Source organism: Halictus rubicundus, chromosome 1, assembly GCF_050948215.1.
Source record: "Halictus rubicundus isolate RS-2024b chromosome 1, iyHalRubi1_principal, whole genome shotgun sequence".
Lineage (NCBI taxonomy): Eukaryota > Metazoa > Arthropoda > Insecta > Hymenoptera > Halictidae > Halictus > Halictus rubicundus.
This window is the reverse complement of record NC_135149.1, coordinates 15,798,867-15,822,859: the sequence shown is the minus strand read 5'-3', so window position 1 is coordinate 15,822,859 and position 23,993 is coordinate 15,798,867. Positions and strand designations below refer to the sequence as shown.

The 23,993-nt window shown below is 49.6% G+C and overlaps 3 protein-coding genes across 3 annotated transcripts; 2 read left to right on the top strand and 1 right to left on the bottom strand.

Moving 5' to 3' along the window:
- The first annotated feature begins 25 nt into the window (after positions 1 to 25).
- On the top strand, positions 26 to 4,030 carry LOC143355161 (uncharacterized). Its single transcript, XM_076789737.1, has 3 exons — positions 26 to 569; positions 2,676 to 2,820; positions 2,889 to 4,030. The coding sequence occupies exons 1-3, from the start codon at positions 506 to 508 to the stop codon at positions 3,046 to 3,048; spliced, it is 369 nt and encodes a 122-aa protein (XP_076645852.1). The 5' UTR covers positions 26 to 505; the 3' UTR covers positions 3,049 to 4,030.
- Positions 4,024 to 23,806, bottom strand: Rudimentary (carbamoyl-phosphate synthetase 2, aspartate transcarbamylase, and dihydroorotase rudimentary). The gene is made up of 26 exons (XM_076789546.1): positions 23,605 to 23,806; positions 22,542 to 22,680; positions 22,174 to 22,459; positions 19,984 to 20,300; positions 19,343 to 19,913; positions 19,045 to 19,278; positions 18,308 to 18,952; positions 17,130 to 17,682; positions 16,674 to 17,049; positions 15,389 to 15,815; positions 14,209 to 14,407; positions 13,986 to 14,137; positions 13,787 to 13,891; positions 8,457 to 8,705; positions 7,876 to 8,127; positions 7,638 to 7,802; positions 7,251 to 7,412; positions 7,008 to 7,179; positions 6,818 to 6,933; positions 6,112 to 6,526; positions 5,680 to 6,020; positions 5,471 to 5,612; positions 5,327 to 5,397; positions 5,065 to 5,243; positions 4,754 to 4,958; positions 4,024 to 4,649 (listed from the first exon to the last, which is right to left on the bottom strand). Exons 1-26 carry the CDS (start codon positions 23,723 to 23,725, stop codon positions 4,452 to 4,454), a joined length of 6,792 nt encoding a protein of 2,263 aa, XP_076645661.1. The 5' UTR covers positions 23,726 to 23,806; the 3' UTR covers positions 4,024 to 4,451.
- LOC143355097 (uncharacterized) lies at positions 9,332 to 13,759 on the top strand. The gene is made up of 4 exons (XM_076789611.1): positions 9,332 to 9,792; positions 10,071 to 10,369; positions 10,435 to 12,179; positions 12,373 to 13,759. The coding sequence occupies exons 1-4, from the start codon at positions 9,593 to 9,595 to the stop codon at positions 12,916 to 12,918; spliced, it is 2,790 nt and encodes a 929-aa protein (XP_076645726.1). The 5' UTR covers positions 9,332 to 9,592; the 3' UTR covers positions 12,919 to 13,759.
- Positions 23,807 to 23,993: the final 187 nt, after the last annotated feature.

Sequence of the window (23,993 nt, the reverse complement as noted above, 5' to 3'; positions counted from 1 at the left end):
CGTCTCTCGTGACAGGCTGGCAGGGCCAGGGGTGCGGTCCGTCGTGACATCCATTCGGAGGAAGGTGACGACGCGGGACGCCTGTAATAGAATTTTGAGGAAGACTGTACGAAAACCGTGCAAGTCGTTCCAAGGCGTACCAAGTTGTACGTGGTTCCCGGGGACAGTGAATGGAAGTTACACGTCGGTCCTCGTGGACTCTCCTCGATGGAGACCGTGAGGTTTCTCTTTCCTCTCTTTTCTCTCTGCCCCACCCCCTTGCCTCTTCCCGCGATCCGTGAAGCGTAGTTGGCCTCTCTTTCTTCCACTTTCGGTTCGGAGCGTTCGCTTCTTGTTCCACGCACGCTCGGTTTCCGTTGCTCTCGTAGAGGCCTCACCGAGCATATCGCATGACTCGCGAGCCATCAGGCATGTGGCCCGACAGTTTACTTCGGGACCTCGAACCGGTCGATTCGCGGACGATTTCGAGCGCGCGCAGAGGCCACGGAACGCGATTCGCACGAATATGGGACTGCGCGAAAAGACCGTCAACAACAGCCACGGGCTAGCGTCGTCGTCGTCGAGCGGAGGTATTTCAACAATTCTTTTTTTTTTTTTTTCGTTTATCCGTTCTTCTGTCTCGATCCAATTCGCGTCGTTCACCCGGATTTCTGACAACTTCCATTGTACAGATCGCCGATCCGACGATCCCTCGTCAATGTTATAATCACGCGCGTCTGCTAATTCACAAGCGGCAGTCTCGAGCGAAACTCAACAGGTGTCGAATCTGTCGAGCATCGTGCCTCTTTCCTTGTAGCGCGGCGTATACCTGTGTTTACCCGGGTTTAGAGCGTATATCTGCATAGTTGCACGACGCGACGTTCCGAAGAATTGCTGGTTACAAAGCTACCATTATCCGTTCTTGGCGACTTCTTACCCGTCGTTACATCGCGGAACTGGAAAGTTTCGAGCGATTCGCCGCATTATCGCTGCGCAACGGGTAGACAAAAAATGATACCGATACTTTCCCCGGTTACCAACGAACCAGTACCTACACGCGATTTCGCTCGGTCTCTCGGTTCGCATAAAAATCGGGAGAGCACGATCCTCGCGAAATTCGCGAGTACGAGAACCACGCATGTGCTCGTATGTATCTGTATACTCGCGGTCGTCTAACGGGACGATTGCTGCGAGGTAATTAAATTCCGAACGGGAGCGTCGCAAGTATTTGTTCGTAACAACAAAAAGGAGGTAAAAGCGAACAAGGAACGTTACCGCGTCGCTGGAACGACGCGAAAAGTCGAGATCTCGTATCCGCAAATCAGCGCGACGCGATTGTTTCGACATATATGTCATGACGTACCAATCGAAATACTTTATCTGTTAACTATTAAAAAATCACGCCAGTCGATCAAAGCTCAACGTTCGCTTTTCGATAAATTGCAGTTTCACCGAACACCGTATCGTCGAACGTAGGAAATAGGAAGTTGTCGGAACAGCGTTATCGGTAGCAACGAAATCGGATCGGTATACGCCTCTCTTGTGTAACGATACCGACGATTATTGGCAATTGGGAACCGTTGGACCCGAGCAAAACCTCCCACTTTTTTCGTTCTATACACTTATAATATTGTTATTGCGCAGAGGCGAACTGGTACCTCTTATGTAAAAATCGGAATCGATACTACCAGGATCGCGGGTCGCTATCTTCAGCAATTTTCTAGATAATTTCTCCGGAGAAGGTACAAGTCGTTGGCACGCAACGAGTCCTTGGTGTTACATCAACCACGCATTCCTGACCGGTACGTTTGCCATAGCGCGATGCTCGGATCTCTGATCGATCGAAAGGATATCGGGTGTAATACGAACGCGTTCACGGCTACTATGAGAAACACAGAGACCGGTCTTGCCGGCTTCTCGGTAGCTTCGACGGTTCACAGTCGCTAAAAATGAACGAGTTTCACGGTTTTTAATCCTCGAACCCTCGGAACCCTGTTCTAAGATTCTTACGATTCGAAACGAATCGCAGATGTTGCGGCTATTAGAAGTCACGGGACTGTCATCCCGATTTGTACGCGTCAGGGTTGGGTCCTTTGTAAACGGCACTGGTGTTGTGTCTTCCTGTTTCTGTTTCCGTCGCCGTTCCGTCAAGGTGGCGTACGTGCCCCAAAGAACGTCACGCGAAAAATCAGAAGAACAGACACACGCGATGACGTCAATCCGGTGACCAAACATTTCGTGCTCGTTCCCTAAACCCGGTGACGGTGACACATCCTTTACGATCGATGGACGCGCGTCAGCGTTTGTAATTGCTTACCTTTACGGAAACGTACATACCTGCATAGTTCCGTGACACCGTTCGATCGTTGACCGTATATTAACACTTAGCCGACCGATCGGGGAGATCTCCCCACTTTACAGTAAGTCGGTGCACAACCGATCGGGGAGATTTCCCACTTTGACCTTAGCAATGCGTTTCTCGTTTTCTGTTATTATTAACTACCTTGATCTGGAGTTGCGAACGAAAACACCCACAACTGACACCGACACTGACCCCATTGATCACATAAATAATTTTCGGACTTTTTTGATTTCAAATAGTGAATTTCAGTCCGGCTATGCGTTGAGTTCGCGTGACAGGATTCACCCGTGTGTTACGTACGATTGCGCGACGATTAAAGAGACCACTGTTTCAGGAGGATTGTCGTGGACGACCACGGAAACGCCTTTCACTCCCGAAGAAGAGGACGCGATAGTAACTCTGGTGGTAGTCGTGATCGGTATCATCGTGGCCATAGTTATACTCTTCTCGATGGGGATATTCATCGATTGCAAACACCAGTACGGAGCATGGATGATCCTGTCGCGAATAGCCGAGATCAACGAGACTGACCGGTTGCTTCTTTCAGGAAAGAGGATGCTATGAAGAAGAGGAAGCTGAAGCTGAGAATGCCGCCGATGTCCCGAACGAGGAAAACCGAAAAGGACGACGTGAAATCTCTGGCGGCGGACATGTGCCCGAACGGGGCCAGCGACGCTGGATTTCGAACGAGAGACGTCATAGTTTGACGGTACCACGGCCAGCCTGCTATCCAACGCGAACGCGAGTCACAACGCAGCTGGTTCTCATCGAACTTTGTCGAGATGGAAAAAAGTGGTCTTCGATCGAAGCTAAAACAAAAAACTGTCGAAGCGATTTCACCGAATTCGGTGTTCGATCTCTGGACAACCGTAAACGGGACGCGGCGAACGACCCGCGCGAGCATCGCGGACAAGTTCTCCGGCCAGAGATTATGGTTATTCCCCTCGACTGTGATTTATATCTTTATTTATCTCGTGCGTCAATTAGAACTTGTCGATCGCATCGATCGGATATCGTGACTCCAAGTTACGCAAACGCAAACGCAAACGGAAATACGGCGAAGCTGATTCTCTCCCGCTATCTTTTCTTGAGCTCTTCATCTCCGTCTTTGTCTGCCGTTCCTACTCTCGGTTCGAATCTGAACGTTTGCTCTAATCGATGAACGTTGTGCGCGTTGTATGCTCGCGAGCACGTACACGACCGTGTATGCATCTCCGCGCAAGAGCAAGAGCTCTTTTACTCATTACAATATCGAGCAGTTTTATATAATTGCGTTTCGTCGCGATTCCAATTGCGACAGCTGCCGAGATGTCAATGTCTAGTCATTCCTTCGGCCTTGTAGCTGATTAGCTGTTGGAGTGTCATTCTACCCGTGCAACGATTTTATCGCGGATCATTCAATAAATCGTGGCCAACCGTGGATTGGTCGCGCGCGTCCACGCAGATTGCAGCGGTGGAAAAATATGCCGACGTTCATACCGCGACGGTTTCGTCGCGCGTTTCCTGCGCAACGTTCCAAATAATTCTACCTGGGAACCTGTAGACGAGTTACTTTCGCGTTTCCCATCGATTTACTATGTATCGTACCGTTCACCGTACGTAGGTATATACACATTACATACATACGTTAAGACAAGATGTATATACGCGATGTTTTGCCTGGAAGTAAACATTTTATTACCTGGCACACGATCGTTTCTTTATTTGCATTTTGCTGACGCAGGAACAAAAAGGCCGAAACGCTACTTTATCGCTCGCGTCGTAAACTGTCGTCGTCTCTTGCTAAATATACATGTGTTTCGCGGATACAGAGGGTTATCAAAGTGTAACGTATGGATTGTTGCGCGTGGAATGTTTGATAAAAATATTTTCCTCTTGCAAGACGCGCTGGAAATTGTACAAAGATGCCGCTCGTAAGAATCGGCTCGAAAAAATCCGTCGAATCGTCGTCCATTCGCGTTGTTATTCCCTTTGGTCGAATATAAAATATATTGTACACGAATCACAGACTAATTGGGAATACGATCTCGTCCACCATCGTGCAGTCGATTTTCCTTCTGAAACGTTTGCCAGTTCAACCCGCCCCGTTGTCCCGGTGTCCCGACAGGTATCACGGGCGCCTAAGGACCATCTCCAACAGAGCCATTCGAACGTAGACGCCGTTCTCGGCTTGTCGGAAATAGGCGGCCCGCGGATCCGTGTCGAACTCGGGGCTGATCTCGAACACGCGAGGTAACGGATGCATCACTATCATTTTCCTTTTCGCTCGGGACATTAGCTGCGGGGTTATCACGAAGTGTCCGCAAACCTAGAAAATCGTAAAGCTCGCCAATCGGTGGAACGCGCGTGTCATCCAGACTCGAGTCGGGTCGAAACGGTTTTTGCCGTCATTACTGTGTTCACTATGTTTACCTGTCGATACTCCTCCTGCGTGGCGAATCGTTCCTTCTGAATGCGGGTCATGTAGAGGACGTCGGTGTCGGGAAGAGCTTCCTCCAGGGTGGAAAACTTCTCCTGAGGAATTCTACGATCGGACACGTACTTGACCACGTGGTCCGGCATGCCAAGGCCAGGTGGGCAGACGTAACGAAGCTCCACATTGTAGAGAGTCAGTAACCTGCGCATGGTAACGCGCGCACGTGACATAAAGATAAGCTGGCTCGAGGAGAACAAGGCGAGACGAACAGGGTTACATTGACCGAGAAATGGCAACACGAACTGACCTTGCCAAAGAATGCACCGTTCTGCCGTGCTTCAAGTCGCCGACCATCGTGATCGTAAGTCCGTTCACCGTGCCGATCTCGTCCCGTATCGTGAAGATGTCGAGCAACGCTTGTGTCGGATGCTCGCCAACCCCGTCGCCGGCGTTCAACAACGGCTTCCTACAGTGCTGCGCGGCTCTCTGAGCAAACGTCGACGAACGATTAAGGTGTTCGCGCTGCGGGACGTTTCAAAGATATTTAAATAGCGGAAAGCAACGCTCACCGATACTGCGCCGGGCTCGGGATGTCGAAGAACCACCACGTCGGCGTATCCAGCCATTACCGCAACCGAATCTGAAACGTGATGACACGGTCACGACCGTTGATCTTCCGAAACCTCTACCATTCGATCGCGTTATTTAACAACCTTCCAGAGTCTCTCCCTTCTTCACCGACGAGGTTGTTCCGTCCATGTAGATCACTCGGCCGCCCAGACGCTCCATCGCCGCCGCGAAGCTGCAAGACGTTCTCGTGCTAACTTCGTAGAAGATCGAGGCCATCAGCTTGCCCTGTTCGAGGTAAACGCGATACGTGAAATCACGATGCGCCATCGGAAGAAAGGACGGGCTTCCTTACTTGTAGTATATGGTCCAGAGGTCGTTCTTTCCTAACCGCGTTGCGCAGGATCTCGGCGACGTAGAAGAGATCCTTAAGAATGTCCTTGTCGAAGATGTCCACGGACAGTATGCTGTGTCCGATCAGGCTGTTACTGGTGTGAACGGAAAGCACCGGGGCGATAGGCGTTACGCAGAGGTTCGGGTTGCTGTCGCTCTTGTACTTCATCACGCTGCTTATCGGAAGAGGCGAGATGTTCCGTTGAATCGTCGGGGCCTTCGCGTGCTCTCGAAACTCCACGTCCGAGGCGAAATGAACGTTCGACTTGTGCCACGTCGTTTGCAGCAAATGCGCGAACCTCTCTGAGGATCGAAACGAAACGTTTAGATTGAACGATACTTTACCGTTGAAAGTAGACCACCGGAGTCCCAAGCTCGGCGATAGTTTTCTCACCGTTTTGTTCCTCCTCCGACATGTCCACGATTCGCTCGGAATAATTGTTGTATTTTTCGAGGTTCGGAGACAAGAGACCGTCCAGGGCCGAGCTCGGCCGACTGGTTACGTCGACCACGGGCGCGACCATCAGGTTTTGGTGCTTCGTCTTTGCTTGCATTTCCCTGATGTCCTGCCCGAAGCCTGGATTCACCAGGATCTGGCCCTCGACGTAGGCCACTTCCCCTCTTAGAACCACCCGGTGCACAGATCCGCGTACCTTCATCCCGGCGAACGGTGTCCACTTTGATTTGCTGAAGGGCATGGCTTCCGGAATGACCCACGAGTCGTCGAGATCGACCTCGATGTAGGTGTTTGGTTGGTCCGGGATATTGAAAATCCTCTTTGGATTTTTATAAAGCTTCTCCACCACGTCCTAAAAATCCCCTTCGTCGATTAGATAGTCATAGTCGATGACACGACGATCGACGTGATCGCCGGGCACGAAGGGGGTACGCGGAGAATTCGTTGAACGTTTAGTCATGGCTTTCTTAATTGTTAGAATGCACCGGCCGCGTTGCTTATCTCTCTCCGCGACCGAGAGATATCGAAGACAATGTCCTAATGAGTCATATCGGAGACGACACGTTCCGATCGATTCATCAATTAGTACTATAAAAATCGTGAAGAGCGATTACAAGCTGATACATCGAATTAGTCTGTGCACCTCTATTGTTAGTTTGCCCTCGTGAACAGCGGTGAGCAAGAGCGGAAGCATGGTCTCGAGGCCAGGAAATCCGGGCGGTGGTTTCTCGCTGGATTTCTCTTGTACCGTGTGCGGTGCTTCGAACAAACAGAGATTCTCGTTTAAAGTCAATGTCAACGGCCGATTACGACTAACTGGAACAGAGATTTACCGTGATCCGTCGCGAAACAATCGATCACGTCCAAATTCTCCCAGAGGGCCTGCTGATCCTCCTTGGTCCCCAGAATTGGTCTGACCTGACCTCGGCCGTAACCGATACGCGGCAAGTCTTCTTCGCACAGGAACAGGTGATGGGGACACACCTCGCAAGTCACCGCCATGCCCTGAACAATCGAACAAACGATCAAATTCCTTTCTAGCCGTCGAGCTGTCGAGCATCCAGCGAAATACGCACCTTTTCCTTGGCAGCGCGAATTATTTGAATCTCCTCCTTTCGAGCCACGTGACACACGTGAATTGGTCGATTATGCAGCCCGGCGAGCAGGAGAATCGCGGCTGTCGTTTGGCCCTCGGCGTGCACGCAAAGGGGATACTTCTTTGGCCAGCTTTGAAAGTGCTGCAACGATATCGATGCGATATATTCGCAAGGTCGAGCGATATCTTTTCTTATCCTAACGCCGTTATATATTGTGCATCCCATGTAATAATAGGTACAACAAACGGTGTTATCAACGCATCGCGTTTCCGCGACGCACGACCGTTACAACACGCGGGGAACTACGGAGATTGTTCTCGAGGATTGCACGATATCAATGGGTGCTCGAAGGCCGCGGATACGCACCTTGATCCATACGGTCAGATCGGTCAATCGAAGCGTGGTAAATGTCTCGTTCAGGTACATTTTCAATCCAGCCGCGAGGGGAGCCAATTCCGGCGTTATACTGTAGTTTTCGGACGAAGCGCCGACGAAGATGGCGTAGTCGCACCTGGCGTTGCTTACGGATCGCTGAAATGTAGCGAGACGACATTATTCAAGTTAAACGGCCAACGATGGTTGACGAACAGTCCGAGGCATTTACCTCTTTGGCCAACGCGAACGACTGATGGTCGACGACCGCTGGATTCGTGTTGGGCATCGCGAAAATCATCGTGACGCCTCCTGCGAGCGCGGCGGCGGTACACGAAGCAAAATCCTCCTTGTGAACCGCGCCAGGATCGCGCGTATGCACGTGGACGTCGATCAAGCCGGGCAGCTTGATCATCCTTCGCGAAGACACGCAATCCGCGTGGGTCTTCATGCGAGGTGCCCGCCCGCCGAGCATTCTCATTGCCTGCAAAATCATTCGTCGAGTTACCCTGTTCGTTCGAAGCGAACTTTTGAAGCGAAAGCTAGATAATTAAATTTCCGATCGTGCGATTGGTCGTAACCTTCGATTAGACTGCGGATCTTTACGTATTCATGACATGAAAATTTTCAAAAAATGTTGTGATATGAAATTCCATGGAATTTAGTACGATTTTTATTTGTTTTGGATCTGCAGAGGCTGTTCCCATGAAAAATAGGATTTTATTTCATTCTATTTTTTTTTTTTAAATTTGTCTATAAAAATGGGAAATTGCATAAACGTCTACCTTCGATCCCTTCGCGCCCAATACTTACTTCGACGAGCAATTTCGTGCATTTTACGTCCGTGATCAGGGGTACGGAATAATCGACGGCCAGCCTTCTCGTGCGATACCCGTGCGTCATGAAGTTCGAGACGCGTCGCGCACCCCCGTTCCGCATCGGTAAATTGATTATAAGATCGAACTGTTTCTTCGAGAGAAAATCGGCCAGGTGGCAAAGCTCGCTCGGGCTCGAATCTTCGTTCATGCTGATGTTCTCGAACGTCCATTGTACCGGTTCCACCTGCAATCAAAAACTTTGGTTCGTCGAGGCTGATTTCCCCAGGGCTATCATTCTATCCCGATCCTGAAACGTATATTATGTTTTTCGGAGCGATTAAATCTTTGTCGTAGTCCGAATCCCTTATCTTCCCACTGGTCATAGATGTACAGTTCCTATATAAATAATCGATAAGGATCATCGAAAACTATCTCCCCTCCTACCGATTTGTAATCGATGTAACTCGGTGGAACTAGATAAAGCACGTCGGAGCTGAACGAATCGTTGAAATATGCGATCGCTCGAGCTACAACATCGCCGATTACACCGCATTCCATTCGAATTATTCCTCGATCGTTTCGATCTCCCGCCACGGCTTACACGCGCAACAAAGTTTTTCCAAACGGAATATTGTAGGCCCGTAGATGATGTCATCGAACGATTATCGGATCCGTTTCGGACTCGATCCGACCGAAAACTCCAAAGTTTCTACCATTTTATAGTTGCTATCGTTGGTCTTGAAATCTCGAACGAATTCTTTTTCCCGTAGAGCCTCGACCGTGTCGCGGGATAACCGATCGCTTGTCAGAAGAATTTTTTCATGGCCGGCTGCGGTTGTCGTAGATAGCCGATAACGAGGCACCGATTAAAACCGTGTGCTGCTTTCTAGTTCGATAATGAGATAGGTAGTTGGTATTTTATCAGCCGCGGTGCCCTGAAATTGGATTACTGTCTTATCGATGAGCGGCGAGTGCGCGTCAACCTGTGCTTGCGCGATCATGTTCGCGGATGTTCGGTTATCCCCGAGGTGGTCGAATCGACGAATTTGATTTTGTTGCTGGGGGCTGCGACGGCACGCGGCCACCTCGCGTTTGTACTGCAGTTTCGCGAACGGGAACGGAAAAAGTGCAATGGGAAGGTCTCACTCGAAAAATGAGAAAGGATCGCGATCGAAACACGGCAAGCGTGGAACCACGAACGTTGCCTCGAACGAAGACGAGTACGAGGACGTCGAGCTGCTTCGACTCAGGAAAATGATTCAGAACAACCCCGAGAGCTTCGTGCTGAACAATCTGATGATGTGCGTCCAGTTCTTCAAGAATTACGAAGAGTAAGCTCAACAACGTCCCTTAAAATTCGTTGCATGTCATCGTGACCAAACGTTCGAATGTGTTTGTTCGCGCACGGTTCGCGACACTCGAGAACGAACGTTTCGCCGTTTCGTAGTGTGCGGCATTTCGATACCGATAGCAGTCCAATTAATTGTAATCTAATCTAGCCTTGTAGTTGTAATAGACCGGAAAAAATAATTCTGTTTCTCGGCGCGATGCCGATTCGTTTCTCGCCGACGAAAATGAGATTACGATTCGGGGAAAATCGGTTTTTCAGGGAGATCGAGCAGGTGAAGGGCATATTGGTGTCGCCGCTGGAGTCGGAGTTGAACAAAGGTTTGCCGCCGCAGAAGCGCGTTCTCCTGCCGGACGTTCTGCAGGAGCGCGTCGACAAGAATGTCAAGTTCACGTCGGCTAGGCAGACTTTGCGTCCCACCACCGAGCCGCTCCAGCCGGTCAGGATTTTCACGGTCTACGACAACGTCGAAATCATGGAACAGAACTCGCTCTCGCACTACAGCAGCATGGACGACTCGATCATGTACAATATCATGCTGCAGACCACGCAACACGAAGGTAAGAGCCTTTACAGAGCATCGCTCGGAACAGTATTTTCAGCGAATCGTTCTCTCTTTCGTCAGGATACATTCAACTGCAACTGATCACGGAGAACGACGACGAATTTTACAGTGACAGCGACAGCATTTACTGCATGAAACCGTCCTTGAAAACGTCCAAGCAGCGAGCGCTCGCGAGATCGCTGCCGAATCTACTGGTCGAGGAGGACGAGGACGAGGAGGAGGAGGAGGAGGAGGAGGAGACTTCGTACGAGAAGAAATTAGCCGTCGGTCGGTCGAAACGCAATCTGCGAGACGCCGCCGATACCGATTTCGAGAACGGTTCCCTCTCGTACGAGAAGCAAATTAATTCCGCGAAAAATTCGACCGTTTCTTCGAAGGGAGAACCCGCGATAGGAGAACAACGTCGCCAGTACGATAAACCTTCGTCGCGAACCAAGCTACAGGGCTTCGTCAATCAAAATCACACGAGCAGTCTAAGTTCTGGGTATCGTTCCGATAATTACACGATGGACAGCGATAGCAGTTATAATCCGAGCCAGAAATCGAGACTGGGACAAAGTTCGACCGACGAGGGTATAGACGAAGGTTGGATAAGGAACGCGGTACTTCCGAACGTCTGCTTCAAACGTGTCACGTTCGCGGCGGACGGAACGCTCTACGATCCGCGGGAGGAGAAGAAGCAGTTGGCGAACAGCAAGCAACGAAGATTGAAGGAGGCCATGAAGCGGCACAACTACGATCTATTTTACGCGAGCAGCACCGAGTTCATGTTGCATTTCACGAAGGTGTTCGCGTTCCGGTTGGCCGACTGTTTGGGGTTCGACAAGGAGTCGGTGGATGACATCAGACGCGAAGGTTGCGTGATTCATTGCGACAAAGTGATGGTCTCGAAAACGATGAAACAGAGCCGCGTCGAACAATACGAGATCATGCCCGCGGTGTGGATGCAGTGGCCCGCCTGCGCTCAGGAATGGCTGGACCGATCGCGAAACACTTGGCCCGATCCCGTTGACGTTGAAAAGATCAAGCTTTCCGGGTGTTATGTGGTTCCGGAGGGTTTCGTGCCGAAGAAAGGAGATCGGAACAACCTTAGCCAAGATCTCGAGTGGCAGCTGACCTTCCCGGCCGCGGAACGATACCTCGAGACCTGCATGACGCATACCCAAGTGCAAGTCTATCTGATCGCGTTGATGCTACACAAGACTTTCATAAGACCGGTCCTGGACGCCATGTTCGGCTTGACCACCGCACACATCAGGCATAAGCTTTTCTGGCTGATCGAGGAGCACGATAATCCGTCCAAGTGGTCCGCCACCAGATCGGGCGACTGTCTGATCACGTTGCTCAAGTCGCTCTATCACGGCATGAGCCAGTTCGAGCCGACGCTCATGGATTACTTCGTCAGGGGCAGGAATCTCTTTCAGCGGATACCGTGCGAACACCTATTGTACACGCAGAAACAACTGAAACGCATCACCGAGAATCCGGTGATGTACGTTTTCCACGCGATGGAGAACATTCGCTACAACGAAAGCTTTTATCCGCGATTGGACTTCGCCAAGTTGCTCAACATATTAACGGCGGACTCGCTGACCGTGATGAATCCGGCCCTGGCGTGGCAACTGGCCACGTCGGTACCGAACACAAACCAACAAATCTTTACCGCCGAGGACGAGGAGAAATACGGCAGAACCGAATTTTGGAAGTCCGTCAAGGATCAAAGAGCGAAACGCGCCGTTCGAGTGGTCACCAACAGAACCCTGATCAGCCCGCAACAAGCAGCGGATTCTATCATCGAAATCTCGGTAAAGTATTGCCACGGTAAACATCGTGCTACTCGGTTTCTTCGTTCAATAATAATACTGCCCTCAATCCCAAATTAATCCCTTTCACGGACGCCTACGCATCATCGCTCGCTCTCTGCCCGTCTCTCTATTTATTTATCTCCGTCTTAATCTTATCTACGATACTCTAGCAAGTGACTGTTACAATTTCCAGATACGCTGCGCTGAGCTGGAAGGTCCGAGGTTGTTCGCTCTACTAGATTTCTTCATACAACATTTCATCAAAATAGCCGACAGATGCAATCAGTACGGAGCTAGACAGCAAAAAGCTCTGTACCTCGATCACGCGGAACGACTGTCGATGCTTCTTTTCGAGGAGCCGAGGTACAGAGAGCATGTTAGGGGTCTTCGCGACAAGATCAACGTTCTTCGAAAGAAGAATCCTCGGACACGGTCTCAGAACGAAGCGCCCGAAACGCCCAAGAGAAACGTGGAAGCTGCGGTATACGTGTCATCGTTGAAGGACCGATTCGCGCGAGAATCCGACGATCCCACCGCGACGTCGGCGTCGTCGGGGACGGAGGACGACGCGAAGGACATCACCGTAGCCGTGGTCCACGAGGAACAGACTTCGAAGAACCCTTCGAAGAACAAGTCAACTCGGATTTTGCCAACGCCGGAAGCGAGCAGCGAGAAATCTCGTCAAGTCAAGTTTCTCGATTCGACCGCCGCGCCGTCCGTGGATTCGTCGAACGTATGAGCGCTACGACGAACAACCCTGTCGTCTTCGGGTATGCAAGTGTATCGGCATATAGTTTCGCTGTCCCAAACCAACTGAATTTATCCGCCAATAAATCCGTACAGTGCGAACGTCGACAAAGTAGTAATTTCACGCCGCGTTAAGGGCCCGGGACAGTCAAGTGACTTTTTTAATTAATAATTTCCTTTCACAGCCTTCAGACACAGGCTTAAGATCCGTCTTGGTCTTGATCCGACGGGTCTTAAGTCTGTGACTAAAGTCACATTTTTTGCTCTGAATTATCGATATTATGAATTCTGACGCTAGAAACGTGCGTCAAGTTTTTGGCTTTATTTCGCAGAGAATCAAGACAAAATATAGCTCAATTTGTAGCCAGAGATATTTTCTAGTGTGCGCTGCTCTCGATTTCATCCAGAAAACTCATGCAATGGCATGAAAATGCTTGGATTCCACAATTTTTTGCCTACTTCCAACGCTTATATTACCAAATATCTGCATAATCACGGCAGCTCCTGACCAGCGCGCACTGGATTGAACCTTCCTCTTTCGAATGAGCCCTTTACCAGCGACAAAATATTCTTATATAAGGACGAAAACTTGAGGCACGTAAAACCATGTTTTGACGGTAATGTAGTCACTCTACCTTATCGCGAGTCTACGAAGACCGGGCCCTTAACGTTCATTTCTACTCAAAAAAGACTGAGAACGCGTTTTGTTATTCCGTGGATTAGCAGAGGGCGTATCATTCCGTTCGTAACAGATAATCGAAATCATTCGCTTGAAAACCATCCTTGTATAAATACGCGTTTAAATATAGATTTCGTTTGTAAGAATAAACACGTCTCCCATCGATTCCCCCGGCGCTTACCTCGACTCCGTGCTCCGTGTAAAAGTCCGCGGTTCCCATGCTGGCGTACAACTTGTATCCCATCTTGCGAAGGCTGCGGATAGACGGCAGCAATTCCATTTTGTGCTGCAACCGAATGCGAACGATCGATAGGTCTCGTGTTTCGTTTCTCGGTGTCGTTCTTCGTGAACGGTGAACGGTAAACGATTCTACTACCTACCTTGAAACTTCCCACCGAGAGCAAGATTCCCTTTTGCGGTATGTGAAATCCGGTGCTCATCATTCCTTTCAGATAAGCCTCGTACCGATTGTCGCCGAAACAGGCGACCTCTCCCGTGGACACCATCTCGACCCCCAGCATCACGTCAGCGCCTACGCCAAAGTATAACACGTAAATGTCTCGGTTGATTCGCTTAGAATTCGAAGCGAGCGGACGGTCTTACCGGCGAGTCGCGAGAAAGAGAACTGCGGTACTTTGACGCCGACTTTGCCGCACCCTGCGAGAACGTCCACAGGATCGACGGGTTCTCCGACTATCAGCCGGGTGGCCATGGCCACGAAATCGTGGTCCAAGGTTTTCGACACGAAAGGGAACGACCTCGACACTCGAACGTTGCACTCGATCACCTTCAGCTCGTTGTCCTGCCAAAGTACGAAATTAGCATCGGTCGTCGATCGTGAAACACCAACCGATCACAGCGATCATGCCAGTGTTTCGCAAAGTGTGGTACGCGTACCCCTCGGGGTACGGGAAGAGTTTGGATGCGGTACGCCAGATCGAGACTCGTGTCCCCACTCTAATTTCCCCTTCTACCGCGCTATTCCGATACTGGCAAAGAGGGGGCAACATTTTCCCCTCAATTCTTGCTGCCTCCCCTCATCTGGTGACACTGATCTCTGGTGCAAATCAGCTAACCAGCGGAAGTCCACTGTTAACTAGTACAAAGGACGTAGACCTCAAACACCGCGCGCTCTAACCGCGGATGGCACAAAAGCCGCTATAGCGGCGTTACCGTTCAAACTGATGGTTTCCACGGAAGCCACTATGCTGGCGTACAGTGCTTAACCCTTTCGTTACGGGTGCCGATTATAATCGGCATCCATGCGACAACCTGTGTGCAGTGAATTCTCGTTACGAGTCAGTTGCGCGGTTCTGGCGACTGACTTTTAGACGAAATCTGAGGTTGTCGCCGAGCGTCGCATTTGAAATACACAAAGCTCGCTGGAAACCTAAGAGTCATATCCGTCTACAAGTCATAAAAGCCTATGACCACTAAGCGATAGTGACAAGGAGACTGAAAAAATGTCTTTCTCCGATACAATGTTGCACGTAGTTCGAGAGACGGCTCTCGAGCTTCGGCCCATCACCGCGGTGGTGTTGGTAGTTCCATTGACTCCAAATTGTAAGGTTGGCACTGACTCGTAATGAGAATTCACTGTATCGAGTGCCGACTATGTGCACACTTTTTGGCACGGTGTCACGTTCAGTGGTGATTCTCCGGCGGAGCGGACTACCGTAACGAAAGGGTTAAGAAGTTAACGGTGAGTGCTCAGTGTGACGAAAAGTATAGAAGTAGCGCACAGATGTCGAAACTTTGGGAAACGCTGGATTATGGCAATTACTTTGGCTATCAGTTGCATGTTGAAAGGTCCCGTGACGCCGAGCGACGCGGCAACCGCTTTCGATATCATTTTGATCTTGGTCAGCGTCTCCGCGTTGATGTCCTGCGGCGGCGTCACCAAAGTTGCGTCCCCGGAGTGAACGCCCGCGTTCTCCACATGCTCCGACACGGCCATGCAGAGGATCACGCCGTCGTAGGCGACCGCGTCCACGTCTATCTCCTTCGCTTCGAGGATAAACTTCGATATGACCACCGGGTGCTCCTTGTTGACCTCGCTCGCGTTCTTCAGATACGACTCGAGATCGTTGTTCGAGTGGGCCACGTTCATCGCGGCACCGCTCAACACGTAAGACGGCCGCACCAAACACGGATAGCCGACCTCCTCGCAGAACTCGATCGCGGACCGCAGATTGGTCAATTCCTTCCACCTGTACGACCAGATTCGCGTTAATCGCTCGACTCGACGAGTTCCGTTTCGGCTCGCGACGACTAGGGTAAGGGATCCCATTACCGTGGAGGTGCCAATTACTGAGCCTATCTTAATTACACTTATTTTTCAAGCATAATGAATATTGAAAAAGAGAAATATAACATCTCTATTAACTGATTTTAATGAAAAAATTTAATATCTCTATTTTACTATTCATTATGCTTTAAAGGCCGGGTCTTCGTAGATTCGCGATAAGGTAGAGTGACTACATTACCGTCAAAAAATGGCTTTACGTGCCTCAAGTTTCCGTCCTCATATAAGAATATTTTGTCGCTGGCGAAGGGCTCATTCGAAAGAGGAATGTTGAATCTAATGCGCGCTGGTCAGTAGCTGCCGAGATTATGCAGATATTTGGTAATACAAGCGTTAGAAGTAGGCCAAAAATTGATGATGGTCATGACGTGGAATCCAAGCATTTTTATGCCATTGGATGAGTTTTCGGGATGAAATCGAGAGCAGCGCGCACTAGAAAATATGTATCTCGGGCTACAAATTGAGCTATATTTTGTCTCGATTCTCTGCGAAATAAAGCCAAAAACTTGAAGCACGTTTCTGGCGTCAGAATTCATAATATCGATAATACAGAGCAAAAAATGTTACAAGTTTAGTCACAGACTTAAAACCCGTCGGATCAAGACCAAGACGGATCTTAGGTCAGTGTCTGAAGGCTGTGAATGGAAATTATTAATTAAAAAGTCACGTGGCTATCCCGGGCCCTTAAAAAGAAGTACAATTAATATACGCACAGTAATTGGTACCCCCCGCAGTAATTGGGTCCCTTATCCTATTGATTTACCTAGGCTGCGATATACCGATGAGGTCCAACATGCGAGAAAACTTGAATCGATTCTCCGCACCGTCCACGGATTCGGGGGAGGTACCAAGAATCCTCGCCTGCTGCCTGTGAAGATCCATGGCGATGTTGTTCGGCAGCTGACCGCCCATGGACAGAATAATTCCCTCGGGACATTCGTGATCGTAAATGTCCATCACCACCTCGAACGATATCTCCTCGAAGTACAATCGATCGCTCATGTCGTAGTCGGTGCTGACCGTTTCCGGATTGTAATTGACCATAATCGTTTTCCTCCCTAGATTGCGCAATTCGCGCAGACAGCTGACCGCGCACCAATCGAATTCTACCGAGCTGCCGATTCGATAAACCCCGGAACCTGCAACAGAAACGATAAGTCGTCGTGTCGAGTCGTTCCGATGCGATGGCGTGCCGTGACGATCTCGCGCTTTCGCTTACCGATTACCATCGTGTAACCGCCGTGAAATTCAACGTCGTGCGTAGTCCCGTTGTACGTCAGATAAAGGTAATTCGTAGTGGCCGGCCATTCGGCGGCCACCGTGTCTATCTGCTTCACCTTCGGCCGGATGTTGCTCTCCTGTCTTTGGATTCGAACCGCCAGCTCGGAGCTCTTGACCACGGCGGCGATCTGTTTGTCCGAGAAGCCGATCTGTTTCGCGCGCAACAGTACCTCGTGCGACAGTTTCGTGTGGTCTACGTTCTCCAACACCAGATAGTAGTCGATGATGTTCTTCATCTTGTGGAGGAACCACCGATCGATCTTCGTCAGCTCGTACAATCGGTCGATCGTGTAGCCAGCCTTTATGGAGGCAGCGAGGACGAACATCCTCTTGTCCGTCGGCTTCTCCAGCTCCTCGTCGTTCGGAGTCTTCACGTACGGATCGAACCCGTTGATGTTCTCGTCGACCATTCTCAAAGCTTTCTGGAACGCTTCCTCGAATTTTCGACCGATCGCCATCACTTCTCCCACGCTCTTCATCGAGCTGCCGATCTGAAAGCAACACGTATCTGAAAACACACTCTGTTTCGAACTGCCGTGCGGCAATAGCTAACGATTCACGATTGCGGTTATTAACCCTAGCACTTTCAAGGAGGAAAACCTTAAATTAGGACTACGTACTTTTTTTGGGTGAAAAATTCTCAAAAAATGATTTATTGTCGCATGTGCATTTTAGTTTAATATCCCGAAATCCCGTTGCTGTAGGGAAAAAATGACAGTGCGTAGAAAGGAGAAACCAATGCTCCCTTTATCTCCAAAGAATAATAAATAATCCCAGAACTAAGAATTGAATCGCAGAACTGATTGACAAGGAACGATACAGCATTTTCAGTTACAGTCAAGCGTGCAATGCAGTTAGAAGTGAATGTTCATTCTCAGAGAAGAGAGTCATCCATCTGCTTTCTATTTTATAAATATACATCTAAATGCAATGTAAAATGTTCGTAGAGTATCAGGCACTTGAATATTACCAAACTTTTTTTAAAAAACAATTCTTTTAGGAGGAATGTGTAAAGAAGAGTACGGGTTCGAGGAGCCGCCCCTTGTGAATCCGCGCGAGTGGGATTTCCTCCTTGGGATTTCAGTCCTTGGGAGTGCTAGGGTTAATTCGGCGTACCTTCGTGCTGACACGATGAAACTTCCCTAGGTCCCATCGCGGTATCTTGACGACGCAGTAATCGAGGCTCGGCTCGAAGCACGCCGTGGTCTTGCCCGTCACGGAATTATGGATGTCCGGCAACGGAATGCCGAGCGCCAGTTTGGCCGCCACATAAGCGAGCGGGTAGCCGGTCGCTTTGCTCGCCAGCGCCGAACTTCGAGACAATCTGGCGTTCACTTCGATGATGTAGTACTCCTCAGAGTATGGATTCAGCGCGTACTGGATGTTGCACTCGCCGACGATGCCAAAGTGCCTGATCACATTGATCGCCGTGGTCCGAAGCATATTGTACTCCTTGTTGGATAGTGTCTGACTCGGAGCGACCACGATCGATTCCCCGGTGTGGATCCCGAGAGGATCGACGTTCTCCATGTTGCAAACGGTGATGCAGTTGTCGTACGCGTCGCGGACCACCTCGTACTCGACTTCTTTCCAGCCCTTCAACGACTTGTCGACTATCAGCTGGTTCGAGTGGGCGAACGCGTGCTGCGCCAGTATCCTCAGCTCTTCGTTGGAATTGGCGAACCCAGAGCCCAAACCTCCCAGAGAGAACGCCGCTCTAGCCATGACGGGATAGCCCAGCTTCTCTGCAGCTTCCAACGCCTGCGACACGAACGTCAACGTCGAAACGCGTTTACATTTGTATCTACTATATACCACGCGTACGTATATGTATAGACACACGTTCGGCTCACCTCTTGAATCGAACAGACCGCGGCGCTCGGCGCTACTTTTTCGCCAATCTCGCCGATACGCTCGGCAAAGATCTTCCTGTCCTCTGTCTCTATAATGGACTGTATAGGCGTCCCCAAAATGTTCACGTTGTAGTTTGCGAAGACTCCGTTCTTCTCGAGCTCGACGCCGCAGTTGAGCGCCGTTTGTCCACCGAACGTCAGCAGCACGCCATCGGGACGCTCCGATCGTATCACCTGCAACAAGACAAGAGTAAATTGTACGGATCGATGCGACGCGGGTGATCCACGGTCAACTCACCTGCTCCACGTACTCGGGTATAATCGGTAGGAAGTACACCTTGTCCGCCATGCCTTTCGACGTTTGAACAGTCGCGATATTGGGATTGATCAGTAGCGTCTGCACGCACTCCTCTCGCAGCGCTTTGATCGCTTGTGATCCCGAGTAATCGAACTCGCCGGCTTGGCCTATGCTAAGTCCGCCCGAACCAAGAATCAGCACCTTCTTCGGGTGAGTCGAGACGATCGGACTGGGCGATCGATAGCTCAACTTCTCCTTCAATCTCTCCTTGATGGTTGGTCGAGGTTCGCTGCGGTCGATCTCGTCTTTAACGGCGTCCAGAAACACGTCGAACAGACATTCTAAGTCTTCGGGTCCGGCGGTGTGTTCCGGATGAAACTGCACCGAAAAGTACGGCAGTGTCGAGTGGAGGACTCCTTCGTTGCTCTGGTCGTTGGCGTTGGTGAACAGAGGCTCCCAATCGGCTGGCAATTTGTCGGCGTCGACCGCGAACCCGTGGTTCTGCGAGGTCATGTAACAACGTCCGGTTCCGTGGTGCGTAACCGGCTGGTTGTGTCCACGATTCCCGTAACTGTACACGAACGTATGGAACATTTAGCGGACGAGCGAACATGAACGTGCACGTGGACAAGCATACGTACTTCATCTTGTACGTGACGCAACCCGCGGCGATGCAGAGCAACTGGTGACCCAGACATATACCGAAGATCGGTTTAGTCGACCGCGACTCGAGTACCGATCGGACGTTTCTGACCGTTGCCTCGCACATGCTCGGGTCGCCCGGGCCGTTGCTGAGAAACAGACCGTCGTAATCTGTCTCGCGGAAATCGTGGTTCCACGGCACGACGTCTACGCGAGCTCCTCGTCCGACCAAGCATCTCAATTGATTGTACTTGAGGCCGCAATCGACCACGCATACGCGAGGATAGCCGCTCGGGTTGTACGTTTTCTTTTCGGGCTGAAATTTTACGTGACGCCGTTAACCCCTTGCACTACTATTTATTTTGTGGTTACAGTGATTAGAAATTCTTCATCGTTCGGAATTTCATAGAAAAAAAAAAAAAGATAGTTTATATCTATTGTATGCCAACGTTCTCTCCCAAGGGTATACAGAGTGTATCTATTTATCTATCTATCATATACAGGATGGCCCACATAACCCTTAACAGCTCAATATCTCGAAAACTATGCCATCGATTTTAAAGTTCTTGATCTTAAATTGCATGGATCTGAAGGGCCTTTCTAATTATATAAGCGTGAAGTGGCGCCCCCCTTTCCCTTTAAAGGGGCCGGGGTACCTTTATAATTTTAAATGAAACCCCCTATGAAACGTTAGATATTTCGATTCTAAAGGTACGGAGCCCGGTAAGTAGTCTTTCTTTCTTCTTTCCTTTATTATGAAGACTCGAAATTACATTCAATTCAGGAACTTTGACTAAATGAATGCAAACGATTTCGTGAAAATGTCACATCAAATGTTCGAAATGTGATCTATGTTATTGTAGACACAATTCCGTTCTACGTAGTAAGTTTGCATTGATTGCTCTTACGATACTGTCGTAGCGAAGTTCTTCGCATGCTGTATAAATTCGCTGCTTTAAATGTTCCTTATTTTGTATTGGAATAACATAAACTGTCGACTATAAATGAACCCATAAAAAAATCAAGTGGTGACAAGTCAGGGGATCGTGGTGGCCAAGCCAGAGTTATTATCACCCATTCAAGCAGACTGTCATTTTCTGTTAAAATTTTCATTTTTTGCCTTCAAGATCTACTGTTAATACTGTTAAGTCAAAAATACATAGTGCCACTTAAAAAAAATGAAGGTGATCTTGACAATACCAAAAAATAATTTTTTTCGAACTTTTTCTTATTGCAATGCATAACCAATCGAAAACTGATCAACTTTCGTTGAAAATATTTGTTTGTCAGATTATCGCAAGTACTTGAAAAATCGTGAAAAGTGTTATGTGTGACACCCTGTATATCAACTACAACAAAACACAATTTAATTCCTGTTGAGAGGAAATCAATAACATATATATTTATTAGACTCTGTTCAGAATCTTCATCACGAGTCTGTCTCGATATTGTAGGGCAAGGGGTTAAAACTACAGTCGTTTAACCCTTTGCGGTCGTATATCCACTCTCAGCTACCAAAACTTTTTTACCGTTTCAGTCGTATGGCTGCTCTCGGCCACCACAGCAAAGAACCATAATGATCTTATATTATGCCCATAAATACGGAGCCAAGACTCCGTAATTCACGATAAGGTAGAGTTACTACGTTACCGACAAAAATAGGCGAAAAATGGTTTTACGTGCCTCAACTTTTCGTCCTTATATGAGAATCTTTTTCGCTGGGAAAAGGCTCATTTAAAAGAGGAAGGTTATGAGCTGACGATATTATGCAGATATTTGGCGATATAAGCGTTAGAAGTAGGCGATGTGACGATGTGCATGCCGTGGATTCCAAGCATTTTTAAGCCATTGGATGAGTTTTCTGGATGAAGTCGAGAGTAGCGCGCACTAGAAAATATCTCCAGCTACAAATTGAGCTATATTTTGTCTTGATTCTCTGCGAAATAAAGCCAAAAACTTGAAGCACGTTTCTGACGTCAGAATTCATGATATCGATAATACCGAGTAAAAAATGTGACGAGTATAGTCACAGACTTAAGACGGATCTTAAGTCTGTGTCTGAAGGCTGTGAACGGAAATTATACAGCAGTTACCGGCCTGCTGACTCTGAAAAAGTCACGTGACTACCCTTGGCCCTTAATACGACCGCAAAGGGCTAAAAGCGACCGATCTCTGGATGGACACCGTACCTGAACAACCTCCGCCACGAGATTCCTCTTGTTGGGATCGGCTATCGGAGGACTCGGGGTGGCCGGAAGATTCGAGGGAGGAGAGTCGAAAACGATTCTGCCCAATATCGTGCCCTTCTCGCGAATCACTTTGGTCAGGGCTCTGGTGTCGATCTCGTAAATGCCGGGCACGTTTTCCTCCTTCATCCATTCGGACAGGGTTTTTGTTTGCCGCCAGTGACTCGGAGTCTCGCAAATCTCGCCGACCACGAGTCCGCTCGCCCAAATCCGATGCGATTCGAACCATCTGCAAGAGAACTTTAGTATTTTCGATTTTGTTTCGCGCGGCACGGCGAACGCGTTCGGAACGATCGATCGCGAGATCTTACTGCGGAAGTTTGTGCTCGTCGACCTCGTTGCCAAACACGCCGTAGTTTCCGACGAGCGGATACGTCAGCACCAAGATTTGCGCGTGGTAGGAAGGATCTGTCAGCGACTCCGGATAACCCATCATGCCAGTCTGGAAAACTGAAAAGAATGTGTCGATACGAACAGCCTGCATACGCGTATACCAAATATGTTCGTTGGAACGTTACGCGACCCGAAACTCGCTAAACTATCCTAAATAAAAGAGAATCATTGTGCGCCGAGAAACGAGAAAACTGCGCTCTGTCCCGATGCGATAATACGTCCAGCTCGAAATCAACGCGCGGAACGTGTATCTTTTTTCCGCTCGTTGTTACCGGCTGTTCGTAAATCGATAAATCGCCGCTCGGCAATAACGCGTAAATATTGTTTCGCGCGTCACGCGAAGGACCACCGAACACGCCTGAAACGGAGCAGAACACGCTCCGATTTATTTACATATTTCCAGGCTGCGCGTCATTTTCTAACGGAGGGACAGCTTGACGCAAATGTTTCTGTTTGTCGACAGTCTGCGGCTAACGGCCAACGGCCACCGGTATAACGATAAGAGATATACGTAGATAGACAGGGGCACGGTGGGGGATAACGAAACTGTCAACAACTCGGTGCTACACCGATCACAACGTATAAAATCATAGTTCGTCGAGATTGGCTTTCTCGCTGGATCATCTAAATTGATATTAATCGAGGCGACGCGACGCGACGCGACGGTCAGCACGAATCCGACCCACGTGGTCGGTGCGCCGGCCGATTGATTGCTCGCTCGCAAACGTTTTCGAACGTCGCACGACGCGTCGACGCGACGATACTCGCGGATAGTGCACGTGCACGTGCACGCATCGATCGCGTAATCGAACGAATCGTTGTTCTAACGACAGTTCGAAACGGAGTCGGAAGAAGGCCCGATTCGTCGGAAAATCTGAGCAGAGTCCCCTCGGTCGGGGAAAATGCCGTACACGTGCACGTGCTTCTGCCTACTGGTTGCGCAGCGCTAACGAGAAACACGTGTCGGTCGAATCTACTCACCCACTTCGCCGTCGACCGGTTTTTCCGCACCAAAGTGTTTTCCCGCGAACACCGTGCCATCCTCGAGCAAAAGGAAGGCGGTTTTCGCGTTTCCGCGAACAGTGGCCGCGTGCTCGAGCATTTTCTGGACGATTAAAAAACCAACGGCGGTCCTCTCCGATGCGAGCGTGCTCTCACCCGGCAGACACTACACTGACTATACTGGCTCCGTCGGTTGAGAACACGTTTTGCGGTGCATAGCAGGCGAGCAGGGGACGGCCGTTCGGTTCGGTTCGGTTCGGTAGGGGCCTCGGCGAGTCGACAGGCTGTTTGCGCAGGCCTGAGAGCGGCAGAGAGTCGAAAGCAAACCACTCGAGGAACGCGGCTCTAGCCGATAGGTGTCCGTTCGT